Source organism: Nanorana parkeri, unplaced genomic scaffold (genome assembly GCF_000935625.1).
Source record: "Nanorana parkeri isolate BGI_ZX_2015 unplaced genomic scaffold, ASM93562v1 scaffold1895, whole genome shotgun sequence".
In the NCBI taxonomy this organism is placed as follows: Eukaryota; Metazoa; Chordata; class Amphibia; order Anura; family Dicroglossidae; genus Nanorana; species Nanorana parkeri.
Window position 1 is genome coordinate 208,177 of NW_017308163.1, and position 22,293 is coordinate 230,469.

Here is a 22,293-nt window from a genome sequence, read left to right on the forward strand (position 1 = left end):
GCTGATCTCTCTGAAAGTGGCCGGAGCCAGCCGTAAGATCACGGCTGGCTCCGCCCAGCTGTCAGAAACAGGCTGTCGGCCGGCCAATGGCCGGCCGCTCGGCCAGCTTCGTCTTTCAGCACGGCTGAAAGCCGGGGCATTAAATTGTGAGCTCCTGGCAAGCTACGGCCAGATCCTTCGGCAGCTTTGTGAATAGACCCCATTGTTGTTAATCATTCAAAGCATCAATAAGTTATACATCTGAGTATTTGTGTACTATGTCTTTACTTTTTTACCATTCTGCCTTCTTTTTTATGAAAAATGTCAGAAAAAAAAAAACCTTTTAAAAAAATATGAGAAAAAACCCCACAAATATAAAGAATGTTTTACAAAGTATATTTTTTTCAAGCAGATTTTGCTTAAAAAGTCTAAATTGATAAAATTGAGGCTCATTTTGACAAAAAAAAATATATTGCAAAGGCAAAACTGGCATTTTTTTGGCCACATCTATTTGGATAAAATCACTTTACTTCATCCTACTGATAAACTGGTACCAGAAATCAGCCACCTGCTGCCCGCCCCTTCCCATTGACAGCTCCTGGAAGTCTGGCTGAGTTGGTTGTTGCCAAGAGACGATCCTGAAGGGGTCAAATTCTGTCTGGACAATCCTCACCTTCTAAATTCCATAAAAAGCTTTACATTTTGAAATTATTTTGAGCACTAACTAACATTGTGTTTGATTTGGAAAAACCAGAAAAACTTCATACAAAAGCAGTTACACTACAGGCATAATTAAAAGAGCTGCCAGGAAATCTAGACAAAGAGCTGAGGGCTCAGCCCTGTGGCTGAGTGTGGTACAGTGTGGTACTGTACTGCCCTCAGGCTCAGCTTCCCACCAAGGAATCTGGTATAAAAGGTTCCAAGACTGAGGAGCACATCATTGTGCTCGTTTATTGTCACATTTGGCCATTTCGTCTTGCAAATGAAAGCTGGGCAGAGCCAGCCTTGATCTCACAGCTGGTTCCGCTCTTTTGTAATGACAGATCAGCATCCCCAAATGACCTGGGGACTCTGAACTGTCATTAAGCAATGACAACTGGGCGGAGCCGCCCAGTTGTTATTCTTTGGCCGGGACCTAGAAGACTCTAGCAGGTGCCGGCCAATAGGAAACAGGCGGAGCTACCTGTCACTGCCAGCTTCGCCCAATGGTTTTTTAAAATCTTTATTTATTTTTTAAATTTAATATTTATTTTCATTTTAAAAATCTTTTTTTCAACTTTTTTTTTCAAATTTTTTCATTGATTTCCTATTCTGCTCCGTACCACGGAGGTACCGAGCAGAATAGCCGAGCAGAATGCAGCTCGGCGGCATTCGGCTACTCACTCACTGCTGTTCGGCCCCTGTGAGAATAGGGGCGAGTGAGCTGCTGGAGCTTCGGCTCTCCCGATCCAGATGTTGGATCGGCTGAATCGAAGTCCTTCTGCACTTTGGCTCAGCTTCGGCAGCTTTGTGAATAACCCTCTTAGTGAATGAGTAAATATAATATAATTATGAAATCACTAGGAGCACAGGAGCCACAAGACCAAACCAGCTGTATCAAACATGATAACAATACACCATAACCTTGTGTATTCTTTCTCTTCGTGTAACCAGAGACACTGTTACCATGTCTGTTCCAATGGTCCATTTTGCCAATGTTAAGATGCAGCCTAATAATTAAAATGCAGGATCATATGTTTTTACAAAAAACAAGTTCTGAGGACCATCAAGAAATAAATGTAATTTTGTTATCACCCTTTGAGGGACAATGGAATTCAGGAATTCTTTAAATTCTTTTACTGCTGCCTACACTAGTAAACTGGCAAACAGAAAAAGTTTAGCCAGCCCCTGCCTTGCATTGTTCATTTTCAATTTTTTTTTTGCTAGTGTACTAGGAGTCCAGATGCCCTTTCCTCAGAACTGCTAAAAAAAAGGCTAACAATTTTTCGCTAGCCTTTTTAATCTTATTTCATTCAACTGATGGTTCTCGTATTGAAGAGTAAGAGTTCAGCATGTCCCTCCTTTCCTTCTTGGAAGAAAGTATCCATCACTGTAGAGTCCTGTACTCCATTTGCTGATCAGAAGACAGGACATGCTGACACCCTGCTGCAGATTCCCCCTAAGACAGTGTAAATATTGCGTGTAATATATGTAATATATATACCTGATTAACCGGAGATTGGATTTCTTCTGTGATCAAATTGTGGTCTTCTGAGAAAAAATGTTACATAACATAACTATCTAACGTTTGTTTTTTCTGGGCCATGGGGCTCAGTTTGAAGTGAATCTCATAGCTTTTATTGGGAGTAGTGGTGAGCCTGGGCTTGGTGCAAACGCAGTTCACCTGAGTTCACCAATGCCTGCTCAAAACTGCAATTGCCACCCCCCCACCTGGCCCACTCAGCTGTGTTATGCCTCACAAAGAGGCAGTTATTGCCCCCACTGCAACTGCCACCACTAATTGGGTCAGGAGGGGGGTTGCAGCCACAGCTTTGAGTGGGCTTGGGTGAACTCACACCAAGCCCACTCAAAACTGTGGCCACCACTCCAGAGTTTGCACCAAGCCTGGGCTCATCTCTAATTGGGAGTAGCTCCATGTTTGGCTTTGACTTATAGGTGAGTTAAAAATACATCTATGGCAGCCCACAAGATTGGCAAAAATCCAGGTCATGGTATAGTCATCAGTAGTCAGTCCCATTCAAACAATGAATGTGATTAAATGCTACTAGCTATGAAATACTTTGCAATTGCCTAGACCAGTGGTGGCGAACCTTGGCACTCCAGCTGTTTTGGAACTACAAGTCCCATGGGGCATTGCAAGGCTCTAACAGCCACAGACATAACTCCCAGAGGCAGATGCATGTTGGGATTTGTAGTTTTGGCACAGCTGGAGTGCCAAGGTTCGCCACCACTGGCCTAGACATTATGGGAATTCATAGTTATGCTCCACTATCAAAGCCAAATGTGACTTTTCATCTCAGTGCGTTTACAACACTCTCTACTTTAAAAGCTTGGATTGCAACACCAAGAACTTTAATGCACAAATGTTTATGATGGTTTCATAATAAAGGCTAAGCTGGGACTAATGAGTTCTTCTTTATAATATAATTTTCCTTTTATTTTCAGGAAACACTGTAACCCGAACATATAACTCTGCAACAATGAAAAAGATATCAGTTTGTGATTACTGTGGATTTAACTGCACCCAGTGTAAATCAAATGTAGAAGTCAAATCTCAGACCAACAGTGCCTACACTTACACACCTACATTCTTTGTGCTCTGTATTTCCATGGTTCTCCTGACTTATCTTTTTTAGACAACATGAGAACATGGGAAATCTTAGCTCTGTGACTAAATGATAAGCACCTATGGTTTTAGGATTTAGGTTTAAATACCACCATGCACACTATGTGCATGGTGTTTGTATATGTGGGTTTTCTGTTAGTGCTCTGGTTTCCTACTGCAATTCAAAGATAAAATGTTAAGTACATTGTTCAGCTTCCACCCAAAATCCTAATCTACAGTATGAATGCATGTCTATGTGAGTAGCATTAGGGGCATTAAATTGTGAGCTCCTTTGTGGGGAAAGAACTGATGTAAATGGTTCAATGTTATGGGAAAGAATGTGTCCTATATTGCTATAGAAATATAATGTAAAATAAATGAATAAAATATGATTTTGCCATATTACAAATGGACGCTTTTATCTTTACAAAAGGTGTCAAGACAACTGAGAGGGCTAGGCTACACAGGGAGTTACAGCCAGGTTATGGTGAAAGATGTGCACTTACCATGGTGAAGTGTTATTAAATGCTAAATGGGTGCCAAAACATTGAATAGCAGACAGTGATCCATGATTACCTGTGTACACTTCAAAGTCTAGCAATTTTTTACTGCTAATAAAACCCAGTTTAGCTTTACTCTAAGCGCTAGGCTACAAGGATGACCTTCAATCTTAAATGGAAGATCTTAAATCTTTTGCTACTAAGAGGTTTAACTACAGAGTTTTAGCAGCTCACTGTAGTCATTCGACTAACAATGATAATAATTTATTGTTATGAATATCAATTGATATTTAAACCAATGGAACAAGTAAGTAATCTACACAAGTAGCAAGTACTGGTATGTAGTAGTGATCAAACTTGCATGTTTACGACATGCTCAAATAATGTGTGAATGAGCGCTACAAGATTCTGCTGCATGCTAAATATATAGCTTACTCAGTAGGGTATTTGTTCTATATCTATTTAGCGATCAATTGCTACTCCAAGCAGTTGATCACTAGTGATTTTTAGTAGCATGATTGTGTGACTACATTCTCCTGTGTAGCTTAAACCTATTGAGATGTTTGCCATCAAATGATAATATCTCTTAGTAGTTTCAGTATATCAGTAGAAGAGATTAAAATCACCCATGTAAACCATAGTGAAACATTGTTTCTGGTATGCAAACATTTTTGAAGTTCTATTTGGAAAATACAATACTATGTTTATATGTAAATTAGAGTCTTGAAGAAAACTTTCTTTATAGTCGTATTGTAAAAGTAAAACTCAGGGTTGAATGACAAATATGTAATTTTTGCAGATTTTTTGTCTTCTGTTTATGCATTTAATACACCAATAAAATAAGAAAATATTTATTAAAAATTCCAATATCCTATACCTGGATTTACTGTGGTAGAGGGTATATTCTACATACTGTGTTTCCCATAAACAGCTCTTTCAAGTCTTAATAAACAGGTCTCTCTGGTACAAGTTGTATTTCTCGTTCTTATACCCTTTGTCAATGAAGCCATGTTCATCATACAATACTGAGTTACACCTACTGTAGTTTCACCACTACACCACTTCAATTACCTGTCTTCTCTTTCCTGTCTACTACTGAGCTGCTTTTGTGCTGAACTCAAGCAACAAGAATCATGCATGTCCAACTATGCATGTGTTATTCTAATTGGGCTTGACACTATCGTTTTTCCAGTGTTATTGTAATTTATATAGACAAGAAAACAGCTTTCTTGTGGAAAAGTAACCCTAAAAACAGGATTTGGGAAACCACTGCAGACTTAAAGCTGAACTTCAGGAATATAAAAAAACACAATTTGATGCAGCTAGTTTCTCCCTTAAAGTGCATTCTTGCATATAGCTAGCATAAGTTGTTGAATCTGTCTTGATATCAGTCTCTTGTCAGCCCCTGCACAGCAGCACTCAGACTGGGAGAATAAGGGGCAGAACTTGGAGTGAATAATAGATAGATGAAAGTAGTCACTCGCACTCTATGATATTAAAGTCAATGCTGTTTATTGACTGAGATAACACACACCTCCTTAGCGACGTTTCAAGATCATGCGGCCCCGTCCTCCGGCAAACAGAGAAACACTCTCTGTTTGCCGGAGGACAGGGCCGCATGGTCTCGAAACGTCGAGTATTAACATACTCCTGGGTACATATGGCTCCTGGAATGTATTCTATTTTCATGACATTGTGTATTACTGATTTGTGTGTTCACACTACATCTATCATGCCATCACAGTAAGCAGCTTTCTCTGTTAATGAATGTTAGATATGCGAAATATTCTTTCTTAGTTCATCTGTATGCACCAGAGTATTATTCACTATTATTCACCACTTATTCACTCCAAGCTTAATCCTCCTGTCCCATCGCACTCCTGACCGGACAAAAACCCAAATCCAACTGGGTGGGTGCAGTGGTGACAACGGATGCCTACGTGAAATGTAGATAGATGAAAGTAGTCACTCGCACTCCATGATATTAAAGTCAATGCTGTTTATTTACTGAGATAACACACATCTCCTTAGCGACGTTTCGAGATCATGCGGCCCCGTCCTCAGGCAAACAGAGAAACACTCTCTGTTTGCCTGAGGACGGGGCCGCATGGTCTCGAAACGTCGTTATGGAGATGTGTGTTTTTAATTTATTTAATTTTGTCGAGTTGTCGCCGTCATGGACAATGGTGGACGTCGTGATTGACCCTGGATTACGTCGGTGGATCCATTTTTTTGAATTTTTTTTACAATAAAGGACTTGTCAAAATGCTTTGGTTTTTTTTTTTCAATTAAAGGATGTTTCAAAAGTCTGGCCTCTTTTAAAAATGTTATTCAACCCATTAGTGAATAAGTAGTACCCCTTATTTATTCACAAGGGGGGCTGCATCTGGGTGCCCCTTTATTAAAGGGGTACTTTGATGTGAATAAGCTCCCCTGCCCGCACTTCCACAACCAACGCCCCAGGGCTTGTGGGGAAGAGGCCCTTGTCCACATCGGCATGGGGACAAGGTGCTTTTCCAGAGGGGACCCTAAAAAATCCTGTCTCAGGGATTGGTTGGAAAATTTTCCTGCTTGCAACTGTTCCCCTCCCGATAAGAATAAATTTTGAATGAATGAAATTAATTTCAGAACATTCGTTCGACTTTCTAATTGTTGATGGGGTCAAATCGATGATCAATTTTGACTGCAGTGACAAAAAAATATGAAGAAGCATGTTGAAAAATTTGAAAGTGAAACACAGTGAATGTGGTTTTCATTCCAGAAACTTCATTCATTCCAAAATAGAATGTTACATGAAAATCAAACAAAATTTTGAACGAATATTGCTAAGTCTCTCATTATCAAATGTTCCGATGGGATGTTCCGATGGGATGTTCCGATGGGATCGTACGAAAATCTACCCGTGTATATCCTACTTTAGTTTGACAGCAAGACCAGGGCATCTGAGGTACTCCCAAGGTATTTAATAAAGTAATGTTGTGCCTCATATGGCATATGGATGGTTATTTAGATAAAGAGGGTGAATCTAAAGTATTTTTGCACATATTTTAAACAGTTATTTCCATGCGTATTTAAAGAACGTACATTTGTTTTTGACTTCTCCAAAACTAATGACAGACCCTTGATGATGTTTCTATTCAATATGTGCACCCACTGGATAGTACTTGATGAAAAAGCCCTTTATGTAGCATTATGCCTAATCAGTAGATAAAAATTGACAATCTCCTGAGAGTGTATAACACATCCAGCTGTTGGGGTTTATTTTCTGCTATTGGTTTGTTTGCATACACTTTTACATTGTCACACTCATGAAATCAAATCTTAAAATATATATGTAGTGCAGCAAAATCATTTGGATCTTGCAATAGGTTGGTCTTGATCTCATGTCTGTGGGGAACTCATGAGTCTGCTGATTGCTCTCTGTCTCAGGGATTGGTTGGAAAATTTTCCTGCTTGCAACTGTTCCCCTCCCGATAAGAATGGAAGATGGGATAAAAACAAAGGAAATGAACAAGAAAGCTACTAAAATAAACCATAAACCTGGAATTGACCGGTTTCAGCAACACAAACAAATACATAAACAAGCTCAGTGTTAGTGACTACAAGTCAAAATTATGTTTGCGACTACAAGTCAAAATTGAAGTAGCCTGATAAGGAACCATGACCTGCCAATTAGATAAAATCACAATTCTTTTTTCTTTATATGATAAAATCACGTTGATTTTTTCCCCCCACAATCCCTATTCTGCAGAATGTAAACTGTGCTATAGCATTACTCATACACATTACTCATAAACAACACTTTTAAATGCCATATATTGTATGCCTTATAATCCTACATTTGGAGCAACACTAATTAACTTTTTGTAATGCTAGAACATTATATTAGATTATAAACCACAAAGATCCTACTACTGCTTTAGGAGGATTATGTTCTTTTTATGGCATTCTCATTTGTACTTCCCATGACTTATGTCAATTGTCATTGCTGTGGACAAAAAAGTGACCTTGTATTACAAGGATGGTCTTCAGTACTTGAAAAGATAATGTTGTCAATCATTCAAAGCATCAATGACTTATACATCTGAGTATTTGTGTACTATGTCTTTACTTTTTTACCATTCTCCCTTCTTTTTTATGAAAAATGACAGGTAACAATAAATGTAAAAAAAAATATGAGAAAAAAACCCACAGATATAAAGAACGTTTTGCAAAGCAACATGGGGGAGGTTTTCTCATAAGTGTATTTTTTAAAGCAGATTTTGCTTAAGTCTAAATTCCTAAAATTGAGGCTCATTTCGACAAAAAAAATATTGCAAAGGCAAAACTGGCATTTTTTTTGGCCACCTCTATTTGGATAAAATCACTCTGCTCCATCCAACTGATAAACCGGCACCAGGATTCCATTGACAGCTCCTGGAAGTCTGGCTAAGTTGGTTGTTGCCAAGAGACGATTCTGAAGGGGTCAAATTATGTCTGGACAATCCTGACCTTCTAGATTCCATAAAAAGCTTTACATTTTGAAATTATTTTGGGCACTAACTAACATTGTCTTTGATTTGGAAAAACTTAATACAAAAGCAGTTTCACTACAGACATAATTGAAAGAGCTGCCAGGAAATCTAGACAAAAAGAGCTGGGGGCTCTGCCTCTATGCTAATTGTTTACAAGAAGTGTGGTACTGTACTGACCTCAGGCTCAGCTTCCCACCAAGGAATTTGGTATAAAAGGTTTTAAGACTGAGGAGCACATCATTGTGCTTGTTTATTGTCACATTTGGTAATTTCAGAGGAAAGAGCAGGATGTTAAATCCAGAGCCTCAGATACTGGTGCACACTGTCCTTCTGTCACTGTGTCTACTCACTTGCAATGCAGGGTAAGTAACACTTTTTTTTGCTATTTATCTGTATATATAAATTTTATTGTGCAGAAAAAATATTAAAAAAAGGAATATGGTCTGTATATGAATGATTGAAATGATTGAAATGAATAACCTTTATTGAGCTAATTAAAAAATTTAATTCATTGAACTAAAAATAACAACCAGAACTAAAGCAACTAGCAAGTACCAGCATTGTAGTGTCCTAATAATAACTTTTTATTTTATATTAATATTTTAATAATAATGAAATACGGCAGTAGGTAGTTTTAAACGCTAATTGTAAAGTTAAAATGTAAAATTTAACATGCTTGTAATGGATTTGTTAGTAATGCATGAATTGGAACCCATTTTGTTTTGCAGGTCATCATATTATATAACTGCACCTCAGTATATTATTCCTGGAGAGAATACAACCCTTGCTGTTCACTGGTTTGGAGTGCAACACTCTGAAATCAATGTGACTGCAGGAATTGCAATTGGTTTCAATGTCCTAGTTCAAGCATACAAGGTGTTCCGTAATGGTGAGTAGATATCTTTCATAGAAAATATTTTCCCTTAATATATGTAATTGTAGCAGATAGACACATTTAACTCTGAATCCAGAATCAACATACATTCATTATCAGGCTAATCACTTAGAAGGTGCAAAGTTCAGTAAGCCATTGCAAATAATGGGAGTTGACCTCTTTTGTTCATATGACTACAGTAATCAGAAATGTGATTGGAAGGTACAGGTTGCTACATTTTGGAAATAGCCATTGCATTTAAACGTACTTATTGATTAAGTCTGTATAAAGCCAAAACATAAATTCTAATGAAAGTCACTGATGCCAGTTTTCTCTTTTTTCATTTTCAGACTCTATTGGATTACTCACTATTCCAGCAGTAAGTACATAGTTCAGTAGTAGTTACATTGGCAATATAGGCTGAAAATGTTTGATACAGATAAAGTGACTGATTTACTAAAAGAATTGAGAATATTCACCCCAAAAAAGAGTGAAGGTTCACTGCAATTATCCAATCATGAGCAATAGATATACATAAACAAGACCTGATTGAATAATTGAAGAACATCTTCACTGTTTTTTGTATGAAAATTCTCAGTCAGTCTCATTATCTCTATTTATTGCAATGGAAGGAGATTTTTGGATGATTGCTCTGATGAGATTAAACTTGCAGGTGTATACATAAAGTGACACTAAACTCAGGAGTTAAATCTTAAAAATGCATTCAAGTACCTTAACCACTTGCTGACCAGGTTGTTAAACCCCCTTAGTCTCCAGGCCATTTTTCAGTATTCAGCGCTGCAGTACATTGGCTGACATTTATTCCGTCATTCAATGGTGTACTGAAATGAATTTTATACAATTGTTTAGGGACAGATAGAGCCTTCTTTTGGTGGTATTTAATCACCACTGGGGTTTTTAGTTTTTACTATATAATAAAAATAGTACCTAAAATTTTGAAAAAAAAAAGTTTTCACTAGATTATGTTATAAAACATTTATTATTACCCAATTGTTTGGTAAAATATTAAAGATGGGTTTACATCGGGTAAATAGACACCAAACATGTCAAGCTTTAAAATTGTGTGCGCCCTCAAAATTGCAAAAAACGACCATGCCTAAAATTGGCCATAGGCGACACTTTAAAAGCTTTTACCGCTCATCAGTTTACTGTTATCAGTGATTGATGGGCCTATAATTATTGCTCTCACTGCGACATACGCGGCGATATGTAACATGTGTGGCGCAATAGTTGTTTTCGCACATAGGCGCACAAGACGCGTATTTACGTTTATAAGTGCGTGTACGCACTTATAAACTTTCATTATTTTGAGACTTTCATTATTTTTTTTACCTTTTTAATTTTTTACACTTAACTTGATTGCCATCGCATTGGGGGCTAAAACTCCCCCAATGTGATAGCCAGAAAACAATGACAGGTCCTCTTTATGGAGACATCAGGGGTCTTTAAGATGTCACCTAGGGACCCCAAAAGAAGCTGATGAAGCAGAGATCTGCTTCACTTGCTTCTCTCTGGCTATACCAGCCAGAGAAATGACAGCTACAGGTGGAAGTGATGTAATACACATTGCTTCTGCCTTAGAGAGAACGCAGGAGAGATCAGGGATGGGAAATGCTGATCTCTCCTCCGTATGGGCAGCTGCTGTGCCGCTCCCGGGCTCACAGCGGGGATAGCGGAGCCTGGGATAACCAGCAGCGGTGGGGGAGGGAGGGAGCGTGGCAGAAGGGGGTGTATTACATGGCATTACAAGCGATCTGCCTGCTGTAGAGCCGGCCAAATGCCGGTACTGGCTGTTTACACTCCCGGCGGTGTGACTATTCATTTCAATTATCCAAGCACGTGAAAAGCAAATTCCTGTTTACTTAGGATATCAAATCATGTGCTGATGCTTTTCACATTAATGGATAATAAAAGTGAATTATCCCAATTTTGTCAGTAAAGATTCAATTTTTATTAGCAAATCAGACATAGACTATTATGTCTCTCCCATCAAACACATTATGCTTTTAGTATTATTTTAGTTCAAATAAGTATTGATTTTTGATATGGTTAAATACTTAACACCTATTTACTTATTTAGGCAACTGTGGCTAGTTTGTGTTTCTACAACTACTAATGAACTACATGCCAATCAGGCTAGATAGATAAAGCATATCTACAATGATCTAGTTTGTACAAAGTGGTACTGCAAGCATTATACTTCAGAACAGAAGTGGATTAACTTATGGATATGCAATGAGGGAAATGTATCAAAACTGGAGCAGACAAATTCTGGAGCAGTTGTGCATGGCAACCAATCAGCTTCTCTGTTTAGTTTGTTCAGTTAAGATTTTAAAATGAAAGAGAGAAGCTGATTGGTTGCCATGCACAGCTGCTCCAGATTTTGTCTGCTCCACTTTTTGATAAATTCCCCTCAATATGTATATATAAATAAATAATGCATAATGGTGTGCATTCACAAAATCATTAGTTGCATAAATAAAAGACTGTGCGAGCTGGTATCTAGATGCATTTGTCTGCTGAATTGTGATACAGAATGATCCCAAGTATTAAGATACCCATAGACATGAAATGACACTTAATTGATCTGGCCATTGTTGGCTGGATCAGGTAGATATCTCATATTTATAAGTAATGCTCTGCTCATAACCCCTGGACAACTGCTCTCGGGGGAACAATTATTTAAGTAGGGTAAAAAACTCCCTCTATCATTTTTGTTCCCTTTGTGAGTGCTCTGCCCTCCTCATTCCTTACATCACAGGTGCCAGTGGGTAAGGAAGGAAGAGACAATGATAGAAGAGCCATATTTGACCAACTAGAAATTTTTACATTTTGCATTTTTCTTTTTTGTGTATTACAGATCTCAGCAAATTCTTCTTCAGATAGCTATCTGCTGCTCGTGAATGGATGTGCCAATGGTACTTTAGTATTCAATGAACAAAGGCAAATAGAATTTCAAACAAAGAATATGTCTATGTTTATACAAACTGACAAAGATATTTACAGACCCGGAGAAACTGTCCATATTAGAGTGATTTCTGTAAGTCATGCCTTGAAGCCATACATTGGATTTGTGGACCTGCAGATAAAGGTAGGCATTATTACTTGTTTACTTTTTAAAGTATAGTTGATGTATAAGTACTTCATTACAGAAATACTGTATATGTATTAGTTTTACTGATTTTTGCTCTTCTTTAATTGAATAATAGGATCCTAACACCAACATTGTGCAACAATGGCTGCAGATGAAATCAGACCTGGGAGTTGTATCTTCATATTTCTCTCTGACTAGCAACCCTACTATGGGTAATTGGATGATAGAAGCTAAATCAGATGTAAGTAGATATCACTTTGCAGCTGAAATGACGGTTCTCAATAAAAGTTAATGTTAATACAAAAAGGAAACAACTCTGCTGTTTAGAAAGAAGATCATTCATACAGGTCCCCATATAGTAATGGGCTTTTCTTTTTCTTTAACAATCCCAACCAGCTATGATGTACATTCATAGCCATCTCTTCATAGATTACTTTATTATTTGCAGTGATTTAGCTACTTGGTATTATTATTATACAGGATTTATATAGCGCCAACAGTTTGCGCAGCGCTTTACAATATAGGGCAGGCATTACAATCACAATACAATTCAAGACAAGATGGTAAGGAGGGCCCTGCCCCTGAGGGCTTACAATCTAAAAGGGAGGGGCAAGTAATACATGAGGCGGGAGCTTGTTTGAGAACGTGATGGTTGAGCGGTTAGGTTGAGGTGGGATAGGCTTCCCTGAAGAGATGAGTCCTTAGGGATCGCCTAAAGGCAGTCAAGGTGGGCGACAGATGGACAGGTTGGGGTAAAGAATTCCAGAGGATGGGAGAGACTCTAGAGAAGTCCTGGAGGCGAGCATGGGAGGAGTTGACAAGGGAGCTGGAAAGCAGGAGGTCTTGGGATGAGCAGAGCCGACGGTTAGGGTGATACTTTGAGACCAGGTTTGAGATATAGCCGGGGGCAGAGTTGAGGATGGCTTTGTAACTGATTGTTAATATTTTGAATTTTATCCTTTGGGCTATTGGAAGCCAGTGCAGGGATTGGCAGAGGGGGGTTGCAGACACTGAGCGGTTGGTTAGGTGGATGAGTCTAGCAGCTGCATTCATGATGGACTGAAGGGGGATAGCCTGTGTAGTGGAAGGCCAATGAGGAGGGAGGTGCAATATTTAAGACGAGAGATAACAAGGGAGTGGATGAGTAATTTTGCGGTGTTATTGGTGAGGAAGGGGCGTATTTTGGAGATGTTACGAAGGTGAAGGCGGCAGGATTTGGATCGCGGTTGGGGGGGGGAAGAAAGGTGAGGTCCGAGTCAAGGATGACACCTAGGACCTTGTCATGGGGGGAGGGCTGGATAGTTGTGTTAACAATCTCAAGGGAAAATTTGGGGGAAGGTGCACGGGCAGGAGGAAATATCAAGAGCTCAGTTTTTGAAAGATTGAGTTTTAAGAAGTGTTGCGACATCCAGACGGATATGTCGGATAGTAGATTAGTGACACAAGAGGACACAGAGGGGGTGAGTTGTGGAGTAGAAAGATAGATTTGAGTGTCATCGGCATCTTCTGAGATTGCTCCGCTATGCAAACTAAATTTTAAGGTTGCATTTATTTATTTTTTAAAAGATAAAATCAGATGATATCAATATGTCAGAATCATACCACCTACTATCCTCACTAGAGGTCACTTTTGAAAGCTTATTTTGAAAACACATACAGGTTTTTATGTGTTTCCATGTAGTAAGGAGTTAAAATATTTTTTACATATGTATGGTCATGGAGTTGCTAAATTCAGGATACCAACAATCACATAATTAAAGAAGTCCCATTTAGGGCTAAGGTAGGTGAAGAAAAGCAGCATGTTTTCAGGTGCACTTATATGCATTGGAGATGCATTTTAGATACTTCTAAGATACTTCTAAGGTCCTTCTGAGAAACTGGTGACTGGCCATCTTGCTAAGCGATTTACAGCTGCTTTTGCATACCTATTCATTTGTATGGGGTGAAAAGCAGTTCTGATGCAAAAAAATGGAGGTCTACACAAGCCTTTATTATAAAAAGGTAATGTTTTAATGGAAAATGTACAGTTGTTTTTTTCTGCGTAAAAGCGGTAAAGGGAAATGTGTCTCATAGCTACTTGGCAATTTATAGAATACACCTGTAGTGGTACTGTTAATACAAATAGCAATACATCTCAAAGTTTGGTGTTTGGGTGAAGCGGTTACATTTGATGGCTTAATAATTCTATTCTTTCCCATTTTCAGAGAAATGTGTTCTCTAGTTACTTCTCTGTCACAGATTACAGTACGTATCAATTTCTTTTAACTTTCTTTATGTATCATTTTCTGATTTCTGTTAATTCTGTACACGTGCATTTTTGTAATTTTATTGTAAAATATAAATTGTGCTGAAATGATGTTATTTTGTGCACTCATAACAACCTGGGACTAATTTAAAGAACCATTACATATTAAACCATGTTAGATTGGTAACTGTAGGAGGTGTGCTCCTTTTATTTTATACACAAATATGATCATATTAGTATTGAGAACTTAATAATTAGTTTTTTCATCATCACTTATATATGAGAGACAAAAATATTTGCATTAACACTGTTCACATGGGAAACCGAAAATATTATTAGGCAATGGAATGCACGCTGACAAACTTAGAAAATGTTAAAATTTGTATTTATAGTCAAATTGTTGTACAATACTAACTAGATAGATCATAAATACCCAACATCTGATACTTTATGTTTTCCCAGTTTTACCAAAATTTATTGTAACACTGGATGCTCCACAAGTCTATGTTTCTCCAAAGATGCTCAACCTAACTGGCACTGTTACAGCAAGGTAAGCCAATCTTTCTCTCTGTTGCTTTAATTTACATTGCTAGATGTGTTGTTATACAAGGAACACTCATAGGGGTCTATTCACAAAGCTACTGAAGGATCTAGCCGTAGCTTTGGCTGATCCTTCCGGTAACTTCGGCCCCAGGAACCCCTTCGGTTCAGGGCTGCTGTATGGGCTATTTACTATAGCCCGTACAGCCCCCGAAGTTGGCCGAGGGGCTCAGTTGAGCCGAAGGCATATGCTTTGGCTGGATTGAGCCAATGGGTAATTCGAAGCTGGCCGAACAGCCGGCCATTGGCCGGTTGACAGCCTGCTTCTGACAGCTAGGCGGAGCAAGGCGTCATCTCACGGCTGGCTCCAGCCACTTGCAGAGAGATCAGCAACCCTAGTTACCAGGTAACTAGAGATGCTGATCTATGATTACACTGAGAACACGTCGGAGCTGCTGTAAAATAACAGCCTCTTCGACGGGTTCTGTGTGTAATGACAGAAGGCGCTCCTGGTTGCATTAAGATGAGAGCTTAGCAGAGTCGGCTTTCATATCCCGCCGACTCTGACAAGCTCTAATTCTAATGACAGCTGGTCCCGGCCAATAGAAAACAGTTTAGCAGAGTTAGCTGTCACTGCTAGCTCCGCCCAATCGTTTTCTAATTTTGTTTTTTTCTACTTTTTTAAACTATTTTTCTATTCTGCTCGATACCACAGAGGTACTGAGCAGAATAGCCGAGCCGAATGCCGATCGGCTGAGTCGAACTCCTTCTGCACTTCGGGTCGGCCGAACATGCTGGGCATGTTCGGCCGACACGAAGCCACCCGATGCACGGCTGGTTTCATCAGCAACCCTAGTTACCAGGTAACTAGAGATGCTGATCTATGATTACACTGAGAACACGTCGGAGCTGCTGTAAAATAACAGCCTCTTCGACGGGTTCTGTGTGTAATGACAGAAGGCGCTCCTGGTTGCATTAAGATGAGAGCTTAGCAGAGTCGGCTTTCATATCCCGCCGACTCTGACAAGCTCTAATTCTAATGACAGCTGGTCCCGGCCAATAGAAAACAGTTTAGCAGAGTTAGCTGTCACTGCTAGCTCCGCCCAATCGTTTTCTAATTTTGTTTTTTTCTACTTTTTTAAACTATTTTTCTATTCTGCTCGATACCACAGAGGTACTGAGCAGAATAGCCGAGCCGAATGCCGATCGGCTGAGTCGAACTCCTTCTGCACTTCGGGTCGGCCGAACATGCTGGGCATGTTCGGCCGACACGAAGCCACCCGATGCACGGCTGATTTCAGCTGATATACGGCTGAAATCACCCGTACAAGCCTGAAGTGAATAGCCGAACAGTGTTCGGCTCACTTCACTTCGGTTCGGTTGTTCACTCGGCTGCCTAAGGCAGCTTTGTGAATAGACCCCATAGTTTTAGGTCCAAACTAGCAGCCAGAATGAGCAAGGTAATATAGAACTGAAAAACCCCTGACAGTGTTATAGTGTTTCTTAACCCTAGTCACTGCTCACTGCTCGGTCTGTAGAAATATAAGTAAAACACGTGCAATACAAAAAGGAATTCTTAAACTGAATAATCTAATTGCATGATTTAACCACAAACAGTCATCCGATGACAGAATTGTATTGAAGTCCCTCAAAAGAGTAAAAAAAAAAACCACAGCAGTGACTGCAGCTGATTTTTAAGAAAATTGTCAGACCATGTTCTTTAACAAAAGTTGATTTAAAAATTAATTTTGTCAAATGTGGGATCCAGACAGGGCCACACACTGGTCAGCCGAGTAAGCATACATTTCTCCAGATTCTTGGCAATTGGATTATATGTTTGCTGTGGAATTTTTTAAACTTTTTGAATTGGCTTTTTATTTGTCTTGTTCTAAGTGCTGTAGAAGAATATTGTGTTAAATGGATTTATGTATTCAATGTTGGAGGAAAAAAAGAATCTAAAGCAATCTAAAAAAAACTGAATATGTATCCTATTTTTAAAAGCAGTTCATCTCATATATTCACATTTGTATTTTGCATTTAGGTATTACTCTAATAAACCAGTAGAAGGGAATGTAACAGTAACAGTGACGCCTAATTATGTTCAAAATGCAAGTAAGGTTAAAGAAACATATATGGTATGTATATGATTTTCCATTTGTCAACTTATTTTCAGTATTTCTGCATTTTTCTTAAGTATATAATAAAGAGGGATTTGCAGTACATAACACCCCCACCACAAGCCAAAAGGTATCATGCAAACTACAGTACCACCATTTTGGCAAATATGCCTGTTTGATATTTGCTGGAAATTTTCCATATTGTAGATATCCAGGAATAGTAGCCTATCCACAAATAATTTTGCAGCCCTGGACTGCTAGGTGATTTTTTTATCACTAAATACAATTTAAAAAGATAGTCTCTAACACCCCCAAATAATACCAGCCTGACACAACAGGCATACTGGGCAGAGAATCAGTCAACGATGGACCCCTTCCATGCTAATAATGTTACAGACTGGTAGTTGGTGTTTCTGCCCTGGAAGTGTTGCAGAAATTGCAGGAGAACACAAAGCTGAATACCTAGCTGAACCTCTGGGTTTCCCTATTCAGAGTGGACCTGCTGGAGATCAATTAAAGTTTCTGTACTGTAGTCCTAAAATCAGAAAGTAAATGAAAACACCTGCTTTAAGCTAACAGTTTCCTCCTAGCAGACTGAATGCCTTCGAGGAAGCTGCAAACCACAAACTGGTGATCATCTGATCAAAGCATACTGTCTATGCCAATCAAAAACCCTTACTGGAGATAAACCACTGTAACAGAACAGTATTGTGAGTGTTGAGATCGCTTCAAGCTGATAATCAGGGGTTGTTAATAAGAAAGGTCAAGAGAAAGTACTATATATTGAAATCAAGAATAAAGTGAAGCCTCAATGACCAGACACAGTTTATGATAACAATGGAAGAAACTTTTACATTTGTTCTGTTTTTTTTTTTTTTTTTGCCACTGCTTAACATTATTTATTGGGTTTAGAGATAATTAAAATGCTCGAGCACCAATATGTCTCCATTACCTATAATCGATTTACTGCTGATAGTGGACCTTATGAAAAGTATCCATCATTATTCTGTTTATACCTGTTGCCTTTTGATCACCCCTATGCTATAACCAGCAAAATTGTTTTATACACAGAGGCAAAAAATTGCATAGTGTTTAGAAATTCAATAGGACCTACAGTTTGAGATATAACTATTTCTGTTTTCTTATTGTATATAGATCTCAGGATCTGTAAACTTCAGTTTTCCTTACACAAACATACAAAAATTTATAAATCCGGAAATAATGCGTATAACAGCTTTCGTAACAGATCAAGTCACAGGTAAACTATATAGATGTTTTTCTTTTAATATAATGGCTTGAATGTATGATTAGGCTTACAGAAAGTATAATATTACTTCCTTTTTTATATAGGTATTGTAGTAGAAACATCAACCTATATAATGGTAACAAACTCAGAGTATAAAATTAACTTCATTGAACAACATCAAGCATTCATGACTGGTGGAAATTTTACATCTATGGTAAGTTAAAACAAAATTCATGTTTGCACCGCTATTAACAATTAATACATTGGCTATCAGAAATGTCTTGAAAAAAATGTATTAGCACCCCTGAAAGTACAACAACTGACTTTCTTTTTAACCACTATATTGCCCATGGCAATATCCTAATTTTTATTATGGTTAAAGGGGCCGTGAAAATTGGTGAAGCTTAACAATTTTGATGACTATCACACAATAAAAGTCATCATTGCATAAAGCTTAGTTTACAGTTTGTTTCATCTGGAGCACTTTGATACAGATACTTAGGTAGACTGGATAAGTGCTATGTATTATTTAAGAATTGTCCAACTCTCAGTGCAGGGTCTGTAAGAATTTTAGGAAAAGCAAAGTATTTCAAAGACATATTTAGTAACACATTTGTAAACAAGTTGAGGGGAATTTATCAAAAGTGGAGTAGACAAAATCTGGATCAGATGTGCATGTAAACCAATCAGCTTCTATCTTTCATTTTCAAATCTTAACTGAATAGACTGAAGAGAAAAGCTGATTGATTATTATGGGCAACTGCTCCAGATTTTGTCTGCTCCACTTTTGATAAATGCCCCCTGTTTTGTATAGGCAAATAAATATGTATGCTTTTTCTTACAGATTCAAATACAACGGACTGATAAACAATCCTTAACTGAACAAGAGAGGAAGGAGAAGGTGATAGTTAACATAACCTATAATGCAATGACATTTCAGCAGCTATATGCAATCCCAGAAACTGGAATTATCACTGTGCAGTTTCTAGTTAACTTATCATCATCTGTAATATACATTATGGTGAGTACAGAACTAATTAAAAATATTCTTTTAAATATTAATATTTCTTGGTTTACCAAATAATATTTAAAAATATAAGCTATAATAAACTAAACTAAAATAGTAAACTAAATTCATAAAATAGCAGCAGAATTATATCAATTTTACATTTCTAATCGTTCTTTTATTATTGTTCAGGCTCAGTACAAGAATATGAATTCATATTACAGCACTGATGAGGTTTTTACATACAATCCTCTTGTTCAACTAAAAACACCAGATTCCACTTTAAAGGTAATAGTTTATTTGTTTTTCGCATTTAAAACTTTTTCTCTACCTTTGAACCAATGACTTCACAGTGGATGTTTTGCTGTAGCTTCTAAATCATCATAGATATCTGCTCTCTGAAATGAAAACTACAATTGTAATAGTATGTATAGCATGTAACAGAAAGTGATACCAACACAATACAGCACTATATAAATACATGTATATTTTTAATATAGGCTGGAATACCATTTGAAGTGCACGTTGATGTCCTGGTGGAAGTCCAGCAGATATATTACACAGTAAGTTTTGATCAAATCATATTTAAATTGTGCTTAGAAGGGCAACATTCCATCTGCTGCTACCCAATATTAATACTTTATATAACAAAGCCTCAAACATTCATGATAAGATCATATATCAAATAAAATAGAACTATTCCACTACTGCTTATTATGTAAATTAACCATACTCTTTCTTCATTTGTAGGTTGTATCCAAAGGAATGGTAGTGGCGGCTGGGAAAAATGGGACAACATTTAGCCTCACACCAGAAAACGCCTGGGCTCCCACGGCTGAACTGTTAGTGTATTTAATTAGTGGAAAGGGCAATGATAATATCATGCAGATTTCTAAAACACTTAATATCAAGGGGGCATTGAACAACAAGGTAACAAGAACACATTTTTTTTTCTAAAATCTTAAATATCTTAAAATATTATTTGAATCTTAAATACTATTTGAAAACCTTGAAATATTATTTATTTACATGGGGTTATAATATTTGAATCCACTTTGTGTTTGACACTTAGCTGTAACATGCTTGTTTCTTCTTCTTCCAATTTCTAAGATTGGTTTATCTTGGAGTAAAAACACAGCTAATCCATTGGAAACGGTGTCCTTGACTGCCAATGTGAAAGAATCTCGCTCTTTGGTGGGACTGCTCATTGCTGAAAAAAATTCCATACCTATCGAAAGACAAAATGACTTAACAACAAACAGAGTGAGTTTGAATGGACATAACATAACAGGGCTGATATTCTAAAAAGGATTTTTTTTCTCGGATTTTGCTTGCTTGAAGTAACTGGAATTTGGTGCTTTCAACACAAGTAAAACATAGTCCAATTTTAAAATTAGGCTGGTATTTTGAGCATTAATGCAACAGTGCAAGTATGTGGTTTTATGTATAATTTTTGTAAAGGTCAATAGTTTTTTTCTTAGGACATTGCAATGCTTTAAGAGATATATAACTCTAAGGCAGCGGTTCTCAACCTGTGGGTCGCAATCCCGTCGGGGGTTGAATGACAATTTGCTAGGGGTCGCCTAACGACATCCCAACTCTCCAGGAGTCTCCCGCTATTAGATAGCGGCTCCTGGCCACCCGGGAGAGAAACACTTTCTCCCGGAAAGGTTTACTCTGCTCGATCGAGCAGAGTGAAACTTTCCCTGCTCTGTCTCTAAAGACATCCCAACTCTCCCGGACGCTCCGGGAGTGTTTCTTGGCAGGGATCCGCTATCTAATGGTAGCAATATACAGCGATGAAGGAGCAACGAAAATAATTTTACTGTTAGGGGGTCGCCACAACTTGGGCAATATTATCAAGGGGTCGCGGCACTAGAAAGGTTGAGAACCGCTGCTCTAAGGGGTCTATGCACGAAGCAGCCGAAGGATCTGGCTGTAGCTTCGGCCAATCCTTTGGCTTGCTTCGGCCTCAGGACCCCTTCGGTTTACGCCCGGGAGAGGTTTTTTTTTCTTTTTGACGGCAGCAGAACCGCCGGCCAATAGAAAACTGTTGGGCGGAGCTAGCTGTTATTGCTAGCTCCGCACAATCGTTTTCTATTTACTTTTTTTTACTTTTTAAACTATTTTTCTGTTCTGCTCGGTCCCTCTGAGGGACCAAGCAGAACAGCCGAGCCGAATGCCACTCAGCGGCATTCGGCTATTCACTCCCTGCTGTTTGGCATCTATGAGAATAGACTGAACAGCAGCGAGTAGCCTGCTGGAGGTTCGGCTTAGCCGATCCAGATGTTGGAATGGGCTGAGTCGAACTCCTCCTGCACTTCGGGTCAGCCGAACATGCTGAGCATGTTCGGCCGACCCGAAGCCATGCAAAACAAGTTGATGTACGGCTGATTTCAGCCAATATACGGCTGAAATCAGCCGTGCAAGCATGAAGTGAATAGCCGAACAGTGTTCGGCTCACTTCACTTGGGGTCGGTTGTTCACTTAGTGAATAGACCCGTAAGTTATAGAGGGAGTTTTATGTTCAGCTACTGCCAAAAGAGAGTGATATAGGGAAAAAGTTAATTGAATTGACCGTCAGTAGAGCTCAAGTCAGATTTAAAAAACAGTACAGCATAAGAGAATAATATCTGCACACAGTACCTCGAGCATTAAAGGAGAACTACTCACCTCATAGTTCTAAGCCGACCTGGGACAATGAGACTGTCACAGGTTGGCTCAGTAGATCGGGAGGTGAGAAAACACATACCTGGTTCCCTCACCTCTCGATCCTGTCACGGCTCTCTGTCGTGACAGGGGGAGGGGCTGGATTCCCCTCTCCCCGCTCCG

At 38.6% G+C, this 22,293-nt stretch overlaps 1 protein-coding gene across 1 annotated transcript in view; it reads left to right on the forward strand.

The window, feature by feature from the left end:
* Window positions 1-8,606: 8,606 nt before the first annotated feature.
* Window positions 8,607-22,293, forward strand: part of LOC108800060 (CD109 antigen-like) — a gene marked incomplete at its 3' end in the record, with an annotated part of 36,172 nt that continues 22,485 nt past the window's right edge. Inside the window, exons 1-12 of the mRNA XM_018572002.1 lie at window positions 8,607-8,680; window positions 9,047-9,207; window positions 9,543-9,571; window positions 12,423-12,548; window positions 14,512-14,551; window positions 15,015-15,102; window positions 17,134-17,204; window positions 18,560-18,669; window positions 19,300-19,476; window positions 19,654-19,749; window positions 19,962-20,024; window positions 20,212-20,309. Of these exons, the coding sequence (XP_018427504.1) occupies window positions 8,607-8,680; window positions 9,047-9,207; window positions 9,543-9,571; window positions 12,423-12,548; window positions 14,512-14,551; window positions 15,015-15,102; window positions 17,134-17,204; window positions 18,560-18,669; window positions 19,300-19,476; window positions 19,654-19,749; window positions 19,962-20,024; window positions 20,212-20,309 (1,133 nt within the window). The remainder of the gene's footprint in view (window positions 8,681-9,046; window positions 9,208-9,542; window positions 9,572-12,422; window positions 12,549-14,511; window positions 14,552-15,014; window positions 15,103-17,133; window positions 17,205-18,559; window positions 18,670-19,299; window positions 19,477-19,653; window positions 19,750-19,961; window positions 20,025-20,211; window positions 20,310-22,293) is intronic.